This window comes from Acanthopagrus latus, chromosome 4 (assembly GCF_904848185.1).
Source record: "Acanthopagrus latus isolate v.2019 chromosome 4, fAcaLat1.1, whole genome shotgun sequence".
Lineage (NCBI taxonomy): Eukaryota > Metazoa > Chordata > Actinopteri > Spariformes > Sparidae > Acanthopagrus > Acanthopagrus latus.
Genome location: NC_051042.1, coordinates 13,927,160 through 13,947,690, shown reverse-complemented (window position 1 = coordinate 13,947,690; position 20,531 = coordinate 13,927,160). Strand labels below are relative to the sequence as shown.

Below are 20,531 nucleotides of genomic sequence, written 5' to 3'. Positions count from 1 at the left end.
ATGTGAGGTCAGATACGCTCCCAAGGTAATGAAGCTCCCACACACACCCACATGCTCCAGCTGCTACTGCACAATGCTCTTCCACCCACACCACAATACTCTTCATCTCAGTTAGTTTAGTTTTAATTTTTTTCCTGCTTCCGGGGCAGGTCTGACCAGCATATTAAGCAACAATCGATGCATTCCAAAGGAATTCCCCAGATCAGTTGTTTATTGTCGGGGGTGGAGTAAATCAGCACAGATTTTCAGTGATTTTATTGAGTGATGTTTCTTGACAGTGCTGTCGAGCCAGAAGCGCCCAAGTGGAGGAGGCCATCATAACTTCCATCATCAGTTTTTATTTAGCCGTCCTCTTCCTTTATTTAAATTGTTCCACCAAAAATAGATAGGTTGCAGACAGGGGTCAATGGTAAAAATACTGTTTGTCTTTTGAATAAACAGTTTCCGCCAATTGGCCGTTTAGTGATGGAGCTCGAAAGCACGCTGTACCCGACAGTATAACTGACCATCAGCATGCCACTTCAGTAACTCTGTATCAAGTGTATTGATGTGCAATCCTGTGAATGAAATTGAACAAACTGCACAGTAAAGAGAAGGTATAGAGTTGCTCAGAGAGCTATCGTGACTGACTTTTGCTATCGTGTTCTCAGCTGGCTAGCATGTTAGTTGTTAGCTCACTAGCTGGTGCTTGTGTCTCTGCACTTCTAGAACCACTTCTTACGCGGAGACATATGGATGAACCTTACCGTGCCACGTGTTTGTTGGTTGGGTGGATTGTCAGCAGGATTACACAAAAACTACTTAACAGATTCCCACACATCTTGGATGGAGAATGGGTCTTGGCCAAGAATAGATCCTGTTAACTTTTGGTGCAGATCCAGATAAAGGGACAGATCTGGGATTTTTTTCTCCGCTCTCTCTACTATTGGGAGATTAATAAAGGCGCAGCGTTTTTTTCTTCAACATTTAAATTGTTCAGGGAATGATTCATGGATCTTAATGAAAAACAGCAGTATTTAGGTGGCTGGTCTGTATAAGTGGGTAAAATTACACAATGATCCAAATAAAAATTTGGATCTAGTGGATTTAAATATGTTTTATGTTACGTTTTATCTGTTGGGCTGTCAGCTCTTGGCAGAAAGCAAACAATCAAGTCTAGAAGATCTTTGTAAACACGTTTATATGGGATCAAGACTGAAATAATCTTGCTGCACTGGCACAAACAAATTTCATAAAAAAGCTGTGTTGCTACATATAAAAAGAAGTTTGCTCTCCACATGCATGTGAGAGGATTTTAATTAAATAAAGACGATATAGAGGAGAGAAAAGAAGAGACAATCAATACGGAAAATATGAGGAGGTTTGTTATGAGAGGAGAGAAATCGACTCAAAATGCTAAGAGAAATGATGCTTCCATTGCCATGGATACTGTATCAGTAGACAATCTTTCCTCCCTGTGGGCTTTTAACTAACACACCTGCCTCGCCCCAGGAAACACACACACACACACACACACACACACAAACGCACACACTGAAGAGGGTGGGGCTCTCACTCAGGTAACTAAGGGTTATTCTCCCACACATTCTCTTTTCTGTCGAACACCGCAGCTGGAGCATCCACAGCGCTCTCTTGATCTTTGTACTCGCTCTTCTGTCATTTTATTTGTTTAAGCTTGTTTGCGCGTCTCTGTTTTTGTGCAGTCTCTTTGCTTTATCGCTCGGCTGAAAGCAACGACATGTAGGAATCAACCACAGAATGGGGGGGAAAAAAGCAGGATATTCAATGTGGATTCAAAACCAGAACGTTTTGATTGCAAAAGTATATGAGGCTTCGCCAGCTGAACTAGCCGCCGAGCCAGCTGTTTTGGAAGGGAAACACAGAGGTCAGAGGCTCAGCCCAACGTCTCCGGTCCAGTCTGGAATCTGAACCAGGTCACCAGGAGGAAACAGTGGATGGAGAAAGTAGAGCAAAGGAGCTGAGCATGTTGGACTTTAATTAATCTGCAACGAGCACTCAGCACAGTAAGTTTTAATCCTCAATACCTCCCCTGACTGATATTTTCCATAAGGTTGGGTGCTGGTGGGGAGTTAGCAGGTTCGTGCAGGTTGCAGCTTTAAAGTAACCGGATAAAGTTGATTATCCTCGCATCGCCATGTGAGCTGCAGGAAGAGCTCGGGGACAAAAGTCTGCATGCAAGAGATTTCATGTCATGGACTCTTGAAGTGTAACAGGCAACAGACCCACATATTGATAAGATTTTGTCCCCAATGAGCCCCAAATGGTGTCAGGGAACATTTCTGATTTTAACTGTTTAAGTCACAGATTTCCCTCACTTCATCTTAAGTATTTGTAAGGTTTTATCTGGCTGACTGTATCATTTTAATGTTCTGCTGATACTTGATGTTTACAGGTAATACAACTGACTTTTCCCCATAATTCAGCCTTCATAAGAGCTTATACTGAAGTTCTGTGGGATTGAGCTTCATTTGATTGATCAGCTTATTGTCTCTGTGTTTCAAATGTTGCAGTTCAGTGATACTAAAGAGTGATCTGTGGCATATCAGCAAATATAAATAATATGTATTTAATACATATTTTTCATTGCGTGACTGGACATTAAGCCCAGATGGAGAAGAAACTGAGAGCATGTGCGGACAAACAAAGCAAATACCAAAAAAAAAACAAAAAAACAGGTGGCTGGATATTAACAGAGGAAACTGATTTAAGTCTTTATTTCCTCAGAGGATCGTCATCTGTCATCTGGAGACACTTCTGAAGAAGATTTCCAACCAGATGAGCGTAAAAACAGACAAGTGAAGTTTGCCTTCATGTGGTATCTGCACCTCAGTATTTTTGTTATTTGGCCACGAGGAACCCACTGAGCCAATTTTGTGGACCATATGGGCAGAGAAAGGACTTACAGCCTCGTGTTTCATTCTAGCATTGAGGCGACAATATGTTGGTTTGTGTGCTATGTGTGTTTAAGTAGTGTGTCGGCGCGCATGTGAGAAATTCCACGTTTGTCCCAGCAGTCCTTTTAAACGCAGCCTTTCCCTACATGAGCCGATGCGGCACCGTGGAGTCGCGTGCCTGCGTTCAGTCATGCGCGTCACATGTGTGAACAGTTTGGGTGCGTTTTGTGCCGTGGATCCGGGTCAGTCGGTCGAATCCGAGGGGAGTGTGTGTTTACACATCAAATAGAGAGTGAGAGAGAAAGAGACGAGTCAAAGGAAATCTGTGTGAAAGAGAGGCAGCCAGAGGGATCTAAATGCTTTGATAAATTCACTGAGTGCAGATAGCAAATGTTTTCCCAAGACAGGAGACAATGGGACCAGACACGGGAGAGAGAGAGAGAGAAAGAGAGAGAGAGAGAGAAAGAGAGAAAGAGAGAGAGAGAGAGAAAGAGAGAGAGAGAGAGAGAGAGAGAGAGAGAGAGAGAGAAAGAGAGAGAGAAAGAGAGAGAGAGAGAGAAAGAGAGAGAGAGAGAGAGAAAGAGAGAGAGAGAGAGAGAGAGAGAAAGAGAGAGAGAGAGAGAGAGAGAGAGAGAGAGAGAGAGAGAGAGAGACAGAGAGAGAGAGAGAGAGAGAGAGAGAGGGACATTCCAGAGTGTGTTGTCCGGTCCAGTCCTGTCATTTCTTGTCAGTGCAGGGACAGCTGTGTCATTTTCGTACCACACGGCTCCTGGTCTCCGGCCTGGAATGTGCCGGGTCCCGTCCCAGCGGCCCCTTCACTGCTTCCTGCACCTTAACACTTTCCCCATTTAGTGCTGACTATGGAGACTTCTAACAAAATACAAACAGATGAGTAGATCGTTTTATAAGTCTAGATTTACATATTTTTCTTTTGTCGATATTAACCGTTTTATGAGAATTACAACACATCATAAATAAGACATTTAATGAATCCAGCGCGGCCTGTGATCATATCGTACCTCAGATGTAGATAGGCAGGATCTTGCCTGTATTATTACACGTTCAAACACTGAAATGAAATGTTCTACACCCTAAGGCAAAGAGCAGCTGCAAGTACAGATACTGAAGTAGAAAACCTGATGGTTTTCAAAATAACTGTCCAGAACCTGAGAGAAACGTCTGCTGCCATATGTTTCTTTTTGACTTTATATTTATATTTTAAATATAGCGCTTTATATTTTATCTGAACTTGGAGCATTCTGTTTCTCACACTCAACTGCATTTCTCTCTTTAGCTATTTGTGTGATTGTTTTATTTGTGTTTTTGTGATTAATACACTGCGAATAAACTGAATAAAATAATATGATCATATTATTGCTTAGACTGGTTATAAAACCCTCAATAATTTGTTGGTTCTTAATGTGTGCTGAGTATCATAAACACATCAGGTCAAAAGCAAAAGCTCACAAACAGCAACAACAACAATTGAGTTTAGGTCAAAGTGTTAAATGAAAAACAGGGTTACACATAGAAAAATGCTCGGATTCCTCAGAGTATCATTCAGTATCGGTGCTGAAAAACAGGTTTTGTACTTGCACATGTGTGAAAAACATTTCAAACTGTATCAAGCCCTCACCATTAAGATCTGATTTAACTGAAATTGGTTGTCAACAGTCATGTTGTTGTACAGTGGCACATGAAGAAAAACTTGTTCTGCCTGTTACATGACATGACATGCAAACTATATTTACTGATTAGTATAAACACGTTTTGCATGTACCTGATGGCGCTGATATGTTTAGATGATGTTGCGTCCTCAACTTTCAATTTTTCCATGATGCCCCTGAGTGCTGCAAGTGAGAGAGCAAGTCGTCCTACCCCTGTCTGTCTGTCTGTCTGTCTGTCTGTCTGTCTGTCTGTCTGTCTGTCTGTCTGTCTGTCTGTCTGTCTGTCTGGACGCAGACAGAGATTTGGGGTGATATGATCCAGCTGCAGTGTGAGGACCAGTAGTTGCCCCCCAAACATAGGAAATCCCCTTACTTCTGCTTCACAGCTCTGTTGTGGCCGCATGTCTGTGTGTATATTTCTGCGGCACAGATCCTGTGTGCATGTGCCAGAGTCGAACCGGGTTTTTCAGCGGGGGGGTGGGGGGATGACATTACTGTAGGGCCAACCAACCCACGGACCGACCACAGTCCCGAGGGACACGCACGAGAAAAGTTAAGCAAACACAACCACAGCCATTTTCTCAGGACACTTTCAGACACTCCTATTGGCTGACCCACAAGATAGCCTTTTTATTCATTGGTCCCTTTGCCTCCCCCACTCTGCTCCTCTCTTTAAGGCAGCTTTGGAGGTTTGCCCTCTGAACTCTGACCCCTTTGGGAAAGCAGAAAGCTTTCTAAATGGACCCGACGAGAGACGAAGTTCCTCTGTGGCATGTCTTGAGTTTGGTCACTTTTTCTCTTCCAGCACTGTCCTTTTCAGGCCTTTTAGTCTTTTCAGCAAGTAGGAGAATTAAGTCTTATGTCATCTTGGTAAATGACAGGCTTGCACACAAAGTGTTAATGGTCCATTGTGTAGGATTAAGGGGCATCTAGTGAACACTGTACCCCTTGCCTCACCCTGTGTTGATAGCTTCAGGTGATTGTACACTTGCACAAACATAACTATGAACATTTTTCATTGCAGTGAGCGCCAGAAATAGATCCCATTCATCTCCAATATATGAGTGTGGAGGCGGAAATCTGAAAATCCCCAGACTGTCCAAATAGCCAGAGCCTGTGGGAGGCCACTGAGAAAATCTGTTTTTGTGCGATTTGGCTGAACTGAGCCTTTAAGAGGAAGACTAAGGAGCTTTCCCTCAGTGTGATGATCTATTAGTTTTCGGCCTCGTCAGCCTGCGTTTGGCACCACTTCCTCACGGGGGCAGCCCGCAGTTAAGGTCTCCGTCTCCTGTGATTGGCCGTCAAGGGCTTGGTGGTTGTTAACTGGCGGGTAGCTTTGCCAGTAGGAGGCTGTGGGCAGGGCCACGCCACTTGGCCTGATCTCTAATTAGCACTGGCTTGTCAGCTAGTCAGGGTGGATCTGTCTGGGAAATTGCAGTCTTGTACACACAGACACACATACACATAAACCGTGGCTGGGAAACACGCAGGAAAGCAGCAGTGGGGTGAGGATTGTCCTTCAGTTTCAGAGAGTTTGCCTGTGATCATGTGGCTTTGACTTGTGTTGCCATTTGATTCGTCTAAGGCTGAAGTGGCTTATATAGGGCTTGGGGTGTGTTTGTGTGCGTCTTGGTGTGCTCTATTAGTAGCAAGGCTGCAGCAGTGAAGTGGTTAACAGTCCCGGGGGAGGCTCATGTTACCAGCGGCAGGGTAGGTCCTTCCCTCCGCTCGCCCCCCCCCTCTTAGTTTCTCTCTCAGTTAGTCCAGAGAGAGACCAACAGTGCCCGAGGGATGAAGCATCAGTGCAGCGAGCGACAAAGGAGCTCAATCTAGGAACACTGCCAGGGCGAGAGACATTGAGAGAGCTCAGAGAGAGGGAGGCAGACAGGGAGGGAGACGGAGAGACATTTGGCTGTGTGAACTCTCTCAGCGGCATGAAGTCATGAAGCTCTCTGTCCAGCTTGGCATTTTCCCTCAGCGCTCTGGTTCCCACGGCAACCCAGGCACCCTGACCAGGTAGATGCATACTTGTGTGTGTGTGTGTGTGTCTGTGTGCGAGCGAGAGTGTGTCATTGAACTTTGGCCATTGCAGTAATGATGACTGGTTTAGTCCAAGTTCAGGAAGCGAGAACTTTGTGGGTCTGTACATGTCTGTTTCTTCAGGGCTGTCCACATGTCTTTATTTCATTTCTGTGCATTCGTGTGTGTATGTATGTAGGTGCATGTGTGTGTGTGTGTCTGTGTGTGTGTCTGTGTGTGTGTTTTAGGGGGGTGTACTTTCCCCTGTGGCTGTATGGACGAGTTGAGACGGTTGTGGTCACTCTAAATCTCTCAGCACCTCTCGGCTCGTCTGCTCCACGGATGCTTTCAACTCTGAAACCGTGTCTCCGCACCGCTGCCGTTTGATTTATTCCGTTGGTAAATCCAGAAGGAAGTAGTGGTCACCCTCTGTCTCCGTTAGTCAGATTGTTTGCAAGGTTTGTTCACAAAGCAGCAGATGTATTTGGCTTGAAGTCCACCGAAAAACCAGTTGATTAGATTTCGGTGGTGATCCGAATCTGGGATTTGAGCCATTGGACGGTCTTTGTTTTTGTTTAGTTTTTTTTTAAAGCCATAATTATGATGTTGTGTTCGTGTTGGCGGTGGGAAAAGTTCAGGACTTTCAGGTTGGCTGCTGAACAGCACCGCACTGATTTGCCGTCCTGTTTGTCTGAAAATTTTAATTCGCAGATGAATGGTAAATGGAAGCTGGAAATCAATCTCTCAGCACTTTTGGTACAGAATGAAACGTTTCTGTATCCTCAGGGTATCTTCAGGTGTCAATACAGAATATGTCAAAGTATCAACAGTTGAGTCTGAGATTAATCCTCCTTTTTTGGAAACCTTTTAGACTGAATTCAATTGAGCAACAACTCTTTGTGTGGCAGCTTGTCCTACTTCAATATTTAATCCTATTCTTTCGCGTCAAATATTGAAGTATACATTTTCCAAATATTATGTAGGACCACTGATAATATGTCGATGACAATAAGTTGATGCTAATCAATCGGTTGTTTAAGTTATTTATGAAGCAAAAATGTCAAATACATCTGGTGCCTGCAACTCAAATATGAGTATTTGTTGCTGTATTTTTGCTCCTTTTGTCATTTTATCACAGAGTATCTTTTGTTTGGACCTACAGATTTAGTAGTTTAGTTATCATTGTGAGTAGTCTTGGAACTAAAATTGTCTTTAACAATTTGAACATGTCGTTTTTGGCTCTGAGAGCTCATGATGGGTGTTTTATGAACAGACTAAACAGTTATTCAAATTATTGGCACAGCATAATGAACACTAATGACAATAAGCTGTGTCAGCAGGACTGGATGATGTGTTAAGAAAGTGAGAGAAATGGTCAGAGTGCCAACTAAAGAGACAAGGAGTCAGGATACTGTACAGCTCATTCAAGCCATGTGTGTTCATACACTGTGTGTTGGTTATTTGTGATTATTGTACGGGTTTGTGTTTCACTGCTGTCATACAAAAGACTTGATGTATCATTAGTCTGAACTGAACGGATGGACGGATGGTTTGACAACACCAGCTCTGTGTGTGTGTGTGTGTGTGTGTGTGTGTGTCCACTGGTGCAGCCAACCCTGCACTGGCCGTCACCATCAGCCTCCCTCTGGTCCTTTCAGAGTGATGTTTGCCAACTGGCTGAGCTTCCTGTCCCCCACAGACTCCCAGCGAATACACACGCACACACACACGCACACACACACACACGCACACACACATATTTACAAATATCCTGCATTAACTCCCAGCATGTTTGCTCTGCTCAGATGGGTCTGTTTGAACAACTCACACACACACACACACACACACACACACACACACTCACACACCATGATGTCACCCCTCCGACAAGCTTTTGTTCATATGATAGACAACCCCATTCAGCTGGTTGGTGTGTGTGTGTGTGTGTGTGTGTGTGTGTGTGTGTGTGTGTGTGTGTGTGTGTGTGTGTGTGTGTGTGTGTGTGTGTGTGTGTGTATGCGTACTCGACTTGGAGCCAGTTTAGATGGAGAATAAAGAAAAGGAATCACCAGGCAGTCAGACGCACCGGATCCATCTTTGTATTTATCGTTTTATTTCCACTGCAGTTAATAGATCAAGTGTTTCTTTTCTTCTCATTCACAGGCATGCTTTTATCACATCTCTTCATAGAACTTCACACTTGCCGTCCTTGAAAAATTAAATGCACAGATTATTTTTGACATGTAGATGCATGCATCATTTCCTCAAATGGAAATCTCACTGCAGCTCCAAAAAGCATCTTGTTCGTCTGACTGATGCAGAGCAGTGTTGTTGTTGTTGTTGTTGTTGTTGTTGTTGTTGTTGTTGTTGTTGTTGTTGTTGTTGTTGTTGTTATAATCGGCATCACACCTCCCCGCTGTGTCTCCAGGCTTCACTGACTGCTCAGTGAATTAAGTGTCTGTCTTCAAAGAGGAATAAAACATGTTCCCAAAGAGCTGCCAACTAACAAGAGCCAAGTGGACTCCCCCATCCTCTCCCCTCTGGAAGATTAATTGCTTGAAGAGTATTAAAGTGAGTCTCTCTCTGTCCTCTGATGTGTGTGTGTGTGTGTGTGTGTCCAGCTGGGATGACAGCAGCTCTGTGAGCAGTGGCATTAGTGACAACATCGACACAGATGACATCAACACCAGCTCCTCCATCTCCTCCTACGCCAACACGCCTGCTGCACAGCGCAAGGGCCTCAGCACACAGGTAATAATAACATAATAATAATAATACACTTTATTTCTATTGCAACTTCTCAAACAAGGTTCCCAAAGTGCTAAGCAGGGTAGAAACAATGAACAGGATTCATGAAATGAGAGGTTTTTAAGAAAAAAAAATATACAACTCTTCACCATTTTTTCAAAAAGCACAACTTTTTTTCAGCTTTATCCTTCAAGAATTCTAAACGAGATGCGTAAAGTGGTGCAAACGTATTCTCCCGCTCGGCCTTGTTTCCCTAAGTCCAGTCTTTCCCACCATTCCTCTGCATTCAGAGAAGAATGTCTGAGTGGCACAGCTGTGAACTCACAAAGCTAAAGCTGATGTTGACACTGGCCTCAAACCATTAAACACTGATTAAGAGCCACTATGGTCCAGGAAAGTGATCGGTGAGACGATAATATTGTCAGCTGACTCACGTGTGCGTCACGCACACCGTATTGTGGCTGATGTTGAAAACAGTCGGCATGTGACGTGTGTCTATTTCGGCTGCAGAAAAAACAAAGGGGGCACAAAGGAGCCTTTCTTTCAATACAGCAGCCTGACACAGTGCAGGTTGATTAAGTCTGCCTCATCTGTCTGTTGGTGATAACACACATCAGCTGGACTGTTGCTGCAGCTGCACAATCGACTCTGAAAGCAGCCATCATCCCTCAAACTGATAAAAAAATAAAGGCTATGGTGAACTTGCTAAATCGTACTTTTATTTGAAATAATAAAAAGCTGTGCGAAAAAATTCCAAGTGCAGTAACTTAACTTCAACATGTTGTAGGTTTTCAAAAGAGTTCGGGGGCCAGCTACAGCAGCTATTTCAACGCTTTTTATTGTCAACAAAATTCAGCTAAGGACAATTCAGATTTAAGGGAACATGGACTTAAGACTTTGGTAAAAATTTTAAGTATCAAATTTTTAACCTGTCCCAAATCAACAGAAAAAAATTAATACAACGGCACCAAGGAAGTTGCTCAAGTATCTATTAGTCTTGTCCCCTTGAAAGGATTTGGTATAAAAGAAAATATAATAAGCTCAGGTAAATTTATTTTTCAATGGTCTCCATTATTCATCTTCTTGATGTGCATTTTTCTTATGACGACATGTTACATTATTTAAAATTTGTTCTGCTGGACTTGAGACTTGAGTTTACGTTCAAGCCCTCACAAAAACACAAACACCCCAGCGTAGCACAAATGCTTCTTCAAGATAACAAGGAGAATCTGTTCTTCTCCGATGTGCTCAAACAGCTGCTTACAAGCTGCACAGGTGATGTTAGTGTGGATGCTGGCAGGATTACACAGCATGATGGTTGTGGTCATAAAATGGAGTGCTTTTTAGAAGCACTTAGCAACATCTCATGAAAGACGCTTTCTTCCTCTGTAATAAATCTGACATGCTGTGTGTGTGTGTGTGTGTGTGTGTGTGTGTGTTTGTGTGTGTGTGTGTGTTCCCAGCCTGTGACGGATGCAGAGAAGCACTCGGCCTCCACAGCGGTGCAACAGGCCTGGTCAGGAGACGAGGTGAAGAGGGCAGACGGCGGGTCAGACAGCGGGGTCAGGATGGAGTCGGGCTCCAAGTGGGGCCGCAGGAACCCCTCCGACATGTCTGATGAGTCGGACAAGGGCGGCTCAGGGAGGAAGACCCCCTCCGTGTCCCACACTGGCTCTTGGCGGAGAGGCATGAGTGCTCAGGTGGGGGTGACGTCCCCCAGGACTAAGAGCACCAGTAGCACAGGCTCCACGGGCTCTGTTGGCCTCAAGAGCCACACTTCAGGTGACACAGACGTTGACCCCCCAATAATTGAAAAAAACAACAATTACATGTGAAAAATAAATACATGAATCAATAAGTGATGAATACAATTAAATAACAGATATGATAAAATGTCATAATCATACTTGGCATTTCTTGATCCTTGCTGATGCTGTCACATTCTGCAAGTCTTTCTTTATCCTCCTCTGACGCCTCGTTCTGTTTGTCCTGCAGGTAAAACAGATGACGTGAAGGTGTCAGAAAAGGGTCGTCTCTCTCCTCGATCAAATGGTCTCCACCGTTCGCCGTCAGACACAGGGCGCAGCAGCAGTGATGAGGCCAAGAAACAATCGATCCCCACCAGCCGCACAGGGACCACAAACGTCCTCACGCACACTGTTTCAGACCCCCACTCTCAGACACATACGCTCACCTCACGCACCCCCACCAGCACTTTTGGCTTCAAGAAGCAGGGAATGGTAACCATGGTTACTGCCAGTGGCGCCACCATCACAAGTGGCTCAGCCACTCTGGGGAAGATGCCCAAGTCTGGGGCTCGCTCACTCGCTGGAGGGTTGAAGGCTGGTGGGCAGGATGGTGGATCAGCGCTGGGTCACCACGATGATGGCTTCCTCCCCATGAGCGCCCGCTCAACGCTGCAGTACCGCAGTCTGCCGAGACCCAGTCGCTCAGGAGCAGCCGCCCGAAACCGTTCCTCCACCAGCAGCATCGAGGCCGCCGTGCTCTCTGTCACGTCTCACGGGAAAAACTCGCTGAGCGTCACAAAGTCCAACGGCTCAGGAGGCCTGCTGGCCAATCAGACAGATCGGGAAAAGGGCGTCTCTGAGATCGACAACCTCAGGAGCGGCGTCGCGATGCAGGGCGGAGGAGCAGCAACTGTTCCTCTGACAGGAAGACAGCAGGTTTCTTCACCCACACTGCGCAGGTGATCACACACACACACACACACACACACACACACACACACGCCTACAAAGCATTATTTGTATCGTCAGTTGTCCTGTAGACATAGAGACGGCGAACAGCTAACTGATGAGCCACACTGAGTGGGGCCCTCTTGTACAGGCTTACATTTACCCACATACGGCAGCTCTCAGACACATACATACACACACGCACTCACGTACACATACACAGAAAAAACATTTAAAAGACAGTAATCATGCGCTCACAGTAAATGATAAACAGTGGTGAGTAAGAATCACATGTGTGGGCTTGTTTCATACACACACATAAGCTCAGTGGGGTTAAATCAGGCCATTGTGAAAGGCAGGCCTTGAGCTGGGCTGATCAGCTGCCAAGCCTCAGCCTTGGCGGTGCAGGGGGAGGGTGCAGGGGGAGGGTGTGGTGCAGTGGGTAATGGGAGTCTTACCTCAGCGCTCTGCCCTCATTAATGTGAGGGAATGATAACTCTTCAAAGAAGCTGTGTGCTGCCATTATCGCCCACCGCGGCTCCACTCATCACAGCCTGCCATTTAACTGTAACCCAGGATTAGCAGAGAACCAGGAGAGAGTTCAGTGTGTGTGTGTGTGTGTGTGTGTGTGTGTGTGTGTGTGTGTGTGTGTGTGTGTGTGTGTGTGTGTGTGTGTGTGTGTGTGTTGGTCTTGACTCAGATCTGTGCACTGTCTCTACCTTTTCTGGCTGCAGGCCCTCTTGATTTAATTCTTGTTACATAGAAAGTAAAGAATAATTCTGGTGTTTTTAACCTGTTATTAACACTGGGGCCTAAAAGATGGTAAACTTAGCCAGCCTGCCTCTCCACTCCACACTTTGATCTAGAACAGCCATGAATAATTACATGAAGTGAGTTGTTAATTTTGCTGTTTATATTCATAGTCCCTGGGGGATGAATCTTAATGATCACTAACCCCATGACATTTGTTTTTTGTGCCAGCAGGTTATTTTACATTTAGAGACTAAAAAGTCTCAAGCCACTTAATTACCTGCAAAGATAGTTATTTAAAAATTTATGTTAAAGTACATCTCATGTTCTCCTTCATATAGAAATTCAAATAACTTTTGAATGCCTCTTCCTCTAACACAGTGTTCCCTTTATTGATCAATACCATGTGTCACTCTCACTGATTTTTCATAGGTTGTTTGGCGGGAAGCCCAGTAAACAGGCTCCTGTCACCACAGCTGAAAACATGAAGAATTCCACTGTTATCTCTAACCCCCACGCCACCATGAACCATGTGGCCACGGTGCTGGAGTCCCCTGACGGAGGGCTGGGAGGCGTGGAAAGTGAGACCAGCAGCCCCCTGTTCGGAGGCAGATTGCATGGATCAGGAATGGGGACGCTTGGCAGCGAGCAGGTGAGCTATATCATATAATATAAAAACAATAGATAGTTGATCAGTAAGCTTACTCTTTTTAAAATAAGAGCAGCGTTATCAAAATCATCCAGGAGCCACCAGAGGAATTATTGTCTGTGATCTGAAGTATCCACACACTCTAGTGATGGCAGAATTCGCATGGTAACGCTTCAGCATACATGATGTGGAAAATGTAAAAAATATTTTTTGTGTGTTGGTGTATTCTTGGGCTTTTAGGGTCACAAATCTTCACAATGAAATATGTTAGTAGTAGTCTGTAGTCTAGTTCAGTGTAAGAACTGTGTCACAGGAGCAGCCGCTTATTCATTAGTTGCGCTGCTATTTTAAGCTAGACACATTCTCTAACTGCAACTCTTTCTCTGTAAAGAAGGGAGGCTTATTGGTTCAGTCCAGACCAAAATATCTCAACAACTATAGTTAGAAACAACATGAAATTTTGAAAGACATTTATGTCCTCCTCAGAAATACTTGTAAGAAATTATTTCTTAGACAGGGTATAATCAGTTTAGTTTTAGTGTATCAAATGGCAATGTTGGGAAAGTGTGACAGTGTTAAAAGGATTGTAGTGGTGAACTTATAGAGAGCTTTATGGAACTCAACGGTGAGTTTCAGCTTCATTGTTTAGCCTTACCACTTCACCAAGCTCTGCGTTGCCTTTGGCTGCATCAGGTATCTGATTTCAGCCAAACGGCACTAAAAACCCACTGTACACCTACCTGCCCAGCAGCAAACAGCAGCCACTCTGAGCCTTGTGGGTAAACAGATTGGAGCATATGCAAGCTAAAGGGTTGAATATTTCCTTCATGAGTACATGGAGACTGAAAACAGAGGGTGAACGTTTGACTTACATTCATCAGGTGGACAGAGACATGAATCCAAGTGATCATTCTACTCCATAACTGCTCGATACGTTCTAACTCACATCAGTTTAAAAGGTGATGATATGTCACTGGTGTGTTCACAACTTTATTCTACCCACTGCCTCTACTTTTTGGTAAGTAGTAAGCAGATGTTAACACACTAAGCTAAAATGATAACCTTGGTAAACATAAGCCCGTCTGCTAAACATCAGCATGATACCTTTGTCATTGGGAGCACACTAGCATTTAGCTCAAAACATCACTGTGCTGACAGAGCTGTGAGCCTCTTTGGGTCTGTGGATACTCAGACACAGAGTGAACCCTCATCAGTGCAGCTCCCTTGCATTATGAAATAAATCGAGGAGGGAAAAAAGATCCATGAGAGAACAGACACCCTTATGTACTTTAATTTACGGCACTTTTGTGTTTAAGATTATGAATGACTCTGTACCTTCGAGCTCTAAGATGATTAAGTGCATGTGTTGAATTTGTTTTTGTGACGAGGCTTTGGCAGAGACACAAGGATGATTTTGTTCTCATCTGACTAATGCCACAAATCTGATGAATTCCTCAAACCACTAATGACTGGATGTTCAGCCGGGCAGTGTAGGTACTTGTGGGATAACTGTAGGCTACATATTGTAGCAGAGCAGAGACAAGTGTGCATGCTCAGACAAGAACTCTGTATCACCTTCTCACATGATTCATATGAATTTATCAGACAAGTTCTTAATCATACAGTGACACAGTGGGCATTGTTTTTCAGCAGCTGTCGTGTGTTCACAAACAGTAGGCAAAGGTTCAAAAGTTTAAAAAGTCAGTTATCTTAAAGCATAAAGGCCATCAGATAAAAGTGAAAAACAGAACCCAAGATCCCAAGATCAAGTCTTTAGCTTGTTTTGTCTGACCAACATTCCATAAACTGAATATATTCCATCTACAATCATATAAAACAGATTAAAGCAGCTAAAGTGTACCTTTAAAAAAAAAATTGGCATTTTCTTTCCTTATTTCTTCCCAAGCACTAGAATACAAAGACTGCCACTGCTTTCGAAAACAATAATGTCCTCTCCGCCCCTCCACAGGCCTCCAGTCCTGGCTCAGTCTACTCCTCCACTGGCCCCTCCAACAGCCTGACGTGGGGCACCACCTTCAGCAGCTCCTCAGCCCAGAGCAGGGAGAGCACCCTGGGCGGTCACGGCGGGGCTAGCAGCGTGGGGTACCCCTCCGTCAGCAGCATGCACACCAGCAGCGAGTCCATCGACATGAGCCTGGGCAGCGCGGGTCATGGGACCCACAGGGAGGACACCCTGTCCGCTCTGGGCCGCACCGGCAGCGTCAAGACCGGCATGTCTGAGAGGTGAGGACAACCTGAACCTTTTTACTTTAAATTCTCATCTTCATCAGAGATGGTCAGAGACGGTCTTCATTGTTTTTTGGCTATTTACATAAAAATCTGTTAATTAGTGTGACTAATGAATTAACGTGACTTCATAAAATTTTCATGAAATAATGTGTGAGTATAACAAAGTTTTAGCTAGTTTAATACAACTTGGTCGTATTTTTCATAATTTCGGCCTTAATTCCTATCAGACATAATAATACATTTGTTCAACTTTGCACTTTACAAGTACAGATTTGCCATAGTCGTACCTTACGTCCTAACACCCTCAAACTCATTTTGATGGCGCAGTGTCACGTAATAGGGTGAATTGTGTTTCTGTCGTGAACAAGAGTGCAGGATCACAGCATTGCATACAGGTTTTCAAGACATAACATTTTCATACATAAGCTACATACATAAAAGACTGAATGCTCTTATAAAGTATTAATTAATACTTCCAATTCATTGAATTCATGAGGGAAATATTGTTTTGTGGCTGTAGTTACTAATCACTGAGGTTAGACATACAAAACATATGATCAGTATATCTACAGATCAAATAACTCAACAGTTTGTTGCATTAAATACAAATAGCTTCACTTCAACCAAACAACAAACACACTAAAATGCTGCTTACACTTAATCTCATGTGTAATAATATTGCAGTATTATATGCATGACATAAGACTTCATACTTACATTTTGCTGTAGCAAAGTAAACTTTTGACTGCATGACTAACTTGTAACCTTTTGATATTCATAGTTTCACTTCACTAAAATAATTCCTCCGTCACCGACCAGGTTAACATCATGGCCAGTTCAGACATTAGTTCCTTTGAAAGAATCCAGCTCCATGATGATGCACAAAGAAGGTGTCGCATCTCGTTTGCCGTTCTGTCTGCACTCTGGCAGAGAAACAAAATCCCATGGCGTCCTCGGTCCATTATGCAGTTATTGTGGTCATTGTTGCGGATTCTGTCCTGACAGGTTGACTGTGTAATGTGGCAGGAATGTCTCGGGGGGAAACTTAATAGCATTTCAAGTCAAAGCTTTGAGGCCATGACATCACCCTTCTCACTGTGGGTTCTTATTAACTTCACTGGTGAAGGATCTCTCAGTTGACCTCTGTTCTGACGAATTTCTTCATCTACTTTATTCTCTAAAACTTCTTTCTCTGTGTCTGTTGTGCGTTTTCCTCCCTGTCTCCCATCAGTCCCCTCTCCTCCCCCTCGGCTAGCCCAATATTCAGCCGAAACACGCTCCCTCGGAAGCAGGACAGGTAAACGCACCTGTGTGCAGTGTTAGGCTCCTGTTGCAACAGCTGTGGAGGTTCCTACTAAACCACCACCTGCTGCCACACAGAGAGCATCACAGAGAAGCACAGAGAGAAGCTTTGTGTAGTAGCTTGTTGTAATTCCTGGTTTGTGTGTGGAAGTGTGTTGCTCTGTGTGGTAGTTCGTGGTTATTTTTAGGACCTTTGGCTCCTGTACGAATGGGAATTCATGAGAGAGTGTAAGCGTGAGGTTGTCTGTGTGGATGTTGGCAGCTTCAGTGTTTTTGTTTAGTGGTCTGCTTTAGTCTGACTGTTTACATACTGCCCCCTTGTGGTAAAGTCGATATCTGCAGATGTACCCAATAACAACTGCAAAAGTCTCCGTCTTAAGGATTTCTTTCTTTCAGTATTTCTGAGCCCTAAAGGACAAATAATGGAAATAATCAGCTAAATGATGAAACAAATTTCAACAGTTTCAATGACTTTCTATACTCATGTGTAATTTGTCTTTATTCCAGTATAAAGAGCTGCTGTTTCAAAAACAAAAAAGAAATTCAACCAAGTAAAATTACAAAAATGACTTGGCACGGTAGAGATTTTGCAGTGTACTGTCGATAGGAAAAATATCTTTGCAGGTTGCAAATAGTATTAGATAGTCTTTGAGAGATGTAGCCACATGTTTCTTTGCCTCGTTGCTTCCTTTGCTTTCCTGCTCTGAAGTGTTTCTCTCCCACAGCGGGCCACACTGTGGTAGAAACACTCTGCCTAAGAAGGGACTCAGGTACTGACCTCATTTCCTGCTGGACATGTTGCGCTTTTTTGCACACTGGGTTCACCAAATTGTCTTGTGTCTTTACTTTTTCCTGCGTCCACATTCACCCTTCGAGGCTTATGCTCACTGCTTTTTAAAAATGCTTTTGAATTTTCTTTGTTTGGCACTTTGGCACATGTGTTGTTGTGTTGTGCTTCTGTGACAGAGGCATGTCGTACAGAGCTATCACCGTGTTTTGCTGTTGCAGCCATGATTTGGGAGGTTAAATCAATTTTCTTTGGCTTCTTTTTTCCGCTTTTTTTCCACCAGTTTCTGTTGCTCACAGCTGAGAATCAGTCCATGTTTATGCTGTTGTAATTCTTGGTTTCATTGTCTGATTCATCCAATGTTAGAGATCCTGGCTACTAATCTGGTCTGCTTAAAAGAAAGAAAAAAAGCCACCTCACTGATTGTAAAAAGTCATAAAAATCTGAATCCAGATCAACTTGTCCTGTAAAATCGAAGAATCAACACTTGTCTGTTTTGTGTCCTCGCTTCCACTTTAACCTTTTCTTGGACTTCCTGTAGGTATGGGCCATCGCCACAGCTGCGAGGCCACGAGGAGGCCCGTGATTGGCTGCGCTCCCACTCCACCAGCGGGCTGCAGGACTCAGCCAGTAACTCCCCGTTCTCCCCCAGCTCCAGCCTCACCTCCCCCTCCGGTACTCGCTTCAACTTCGGACAGCTTGGTACGCTGCACACACCAACAAAGCCAGCACTCCACGTATATTTAGTTTACATTACTTCACAGTCATCAAGCAATTGATATGTTGTCCCTGTTGGTTTGAACTAAATCAAGACAATGAAACATGTTCAGAACTAAGAACATTAATGGATTCGTCACTTGAGATGCTTATCAAGAAAAAATGGCAAATGTTACCTGAGTTCAGCCTCTGAAATGCAAGAATTAGCTGCCTTTTTCTGCTAAGTATTGCCAAGTTTAGTGCTTTTCTGAGATTTTATGAACTGAAAAAAATACATCCCAAAAATATGTAAATAATGAAACAAGAATCCTTACATGACTTGTACGATTTCATATGATCATTTCACAGCATCCAGTCCGACCTCAGCAGCTCAGATAAACCTCGCCGGTATGCGCAACAACAGCCTGACCAATCAGGACGACCCTTGCGGCGACAACCGACTGAGAAACTCGTGCATGTCACTCGACGAGAAGACTCGCACCATGAGCAGATCGGGCTCCTTCCGGGACGGCTTCGAGGAAGGTAAGAGGACACAAGAGAAGGGTGGATGCGTATGAGCCGAGTGAATTGAATATTCAGCGACTGTGTATGAGTCAGACGTTTGGTGAAACCTGCTGTTATGTGTAATCCGTTTCCAGGACCTACATGCCTCCATCTCTCTATGACTCTGAGGCCTCCCCTTCCTTATTCCACATCCCCGTGCCAGAAGAATTAATATTCCATTTGTTTAGAGAACATTAGGACAGATTACAACTGCTCCTCCAAGAAAAGCCCTCTATCCCCATAGAAATCCATAATCAGCTTTGGTGCAGCTTTGTTTTTTTCGTAAGCTTGTTTATTGGGGAAAGTACCCGGCAGTGCTTTTCCCACCATCAGGCAGACTCCCCGTCCAGGCGAGGTGGCTCAATCCTCAGGGCCACCGAAAGACAGTGCTTTGATTTAGTGGAACAGACTAAGACAGGGAGTGAGAAAGGCATAGCATTGTTTGGAAAATGGTTCGCATAAAGGGCAAATCCAGCCTTAAACATTCACTTATCATTAAAAAGCAGCGGCTGCTCATAAACTTGCTATAAAATAAACCACAGTGCACAAGGCTAAATACTTCATGATGACAGAAACTGTTTCTGACTCAACCTGTGTCACCCAAAGGAAGTTCCACAGAGTTTGCACACTTTATTTCAAGGTTGTGGAAAAGGTGTTACGGGAAAAGTAATTAATATGCAATTGAAGTAAAATGTATATAGTCAGAGATCATCATAGACGGATGTACACCTGAAGTGTAAATAGACACAATGGCAGACATTGTTCTGTAGAGTGAATAAATACAGAGGGAAAGGAGAACATGACAGACAAAGAGCTGGAGAGCAAATTCAGTGACACTGATACTGGTTTTGTAAATGTGCCTCAAGGGAATCAGCTGTGTGTGTGTGTGTGTGTGTGTGTGTGTGTGTGTGTGTGTGTGTGTGTGTGTGTGTGTGTGTGTGTGTGTGTGTGTGTGTGTGTGTTCCTTAAGAAACCCAGTAAATCAAGACTCCATCTTGAAAACGTGGTTTTCTTTCCTCTGATGAGATGTGTGCATGATTCCATACTTTGCTGTTTGGTGCATCCTAACTTCCTCGGGATAGAAACCGGTTCTTGTCTGTGTAAATAGTATGTACGGCAGAAGTTTCATGTTACTGATGTCACAGGTCAAATTATATGAAGGCCATAACAATAAACTTGGATAAGTCCACATTCTCAGAACCAGAATAAACAAATCACAGAAGTACGGAGTGATATCACCTAGATGCTTCCTTTCAAATTAGGCAATATATTGTTGAACCCCCTTGAGCGGCGTGTTGGTCTAATCATGTATGATAGGGTTCACTTGTCTGTGAAGGCTGTCAATCATCTGTTGTACAGCCTATGTAAAGAAAAGATCTTTTCTCGTGCAAATGCCTATTGAGCTCTTCCTGGTATTGTAAAGCTATTATAGAAATTTACCACTAGCTCACACTTAATGTGCACGTGCACAATAACGCAGACGCAAAC

General features: G+C 43.9%; 1 protein-coding gene and 1 long non-coding RNA gene across 6 annotated transcripts in view; both read left to right on the top strand.

Moving 5' to 3' along the window:
* The window catches only part of nav2a (neuron navigator 2a), a 107,316-nt gene that overhangs the window by 68,385 nt on the left and 18,400 nt on the right, over positions 1-20,531 (top strand). For 3 of the 5 annotated variants that reach the window (XM_037094415.1, XM_037094416.1, XM_037094419.1), the window contains 9 exons: positions 9,223-9,352; positions 10,813-11,131; positions 11,345-12,056; positions 13,228-13,447; positions 15,414-15,688; positions 16,926-16,991; positions 17,722-17,766; positions 18,325-18,485; positions 18,849-19,022. In XM_037094415.1, coding sequence (XP_036950310.1) covers positions 9,223-9,352; positions 10,813-11,131; positions 11,345-12,056; positions 13,228-13,447; positions 15,414-15,688; positions 16,926-16,991; positions 17,722-17,766; positions 18,325-18,485; positions 18,849-19,022 — 2,102 coding nt within the window. The remainder of the gene's footprint in view (positions 1-9,222; positions 9,353-10,812; positions 11,132-11,344; positions 12,057-13,227; positions 13,448-15,413; positions 15,689-16,925; positions 16,992-17,721; positions 17,767-18,324; positions 18,486-18,848; positions 19,023-20,531) is intronic. The other 2 variants (XM_037094417.1, XM_037094418.1) reach the window with 2 other exon arrangements.
* Positions 1,495-3,383, top strand: LOC119017633. Its single transcript, XR_005074497.1, has 3 exons — positions 1,495-1,559; positions 1,704-2,024; positions 2,746-3,383. It is a non-coding gene; the product is annotated as an uncharacterized LOC119017633 (long non-coding RNA).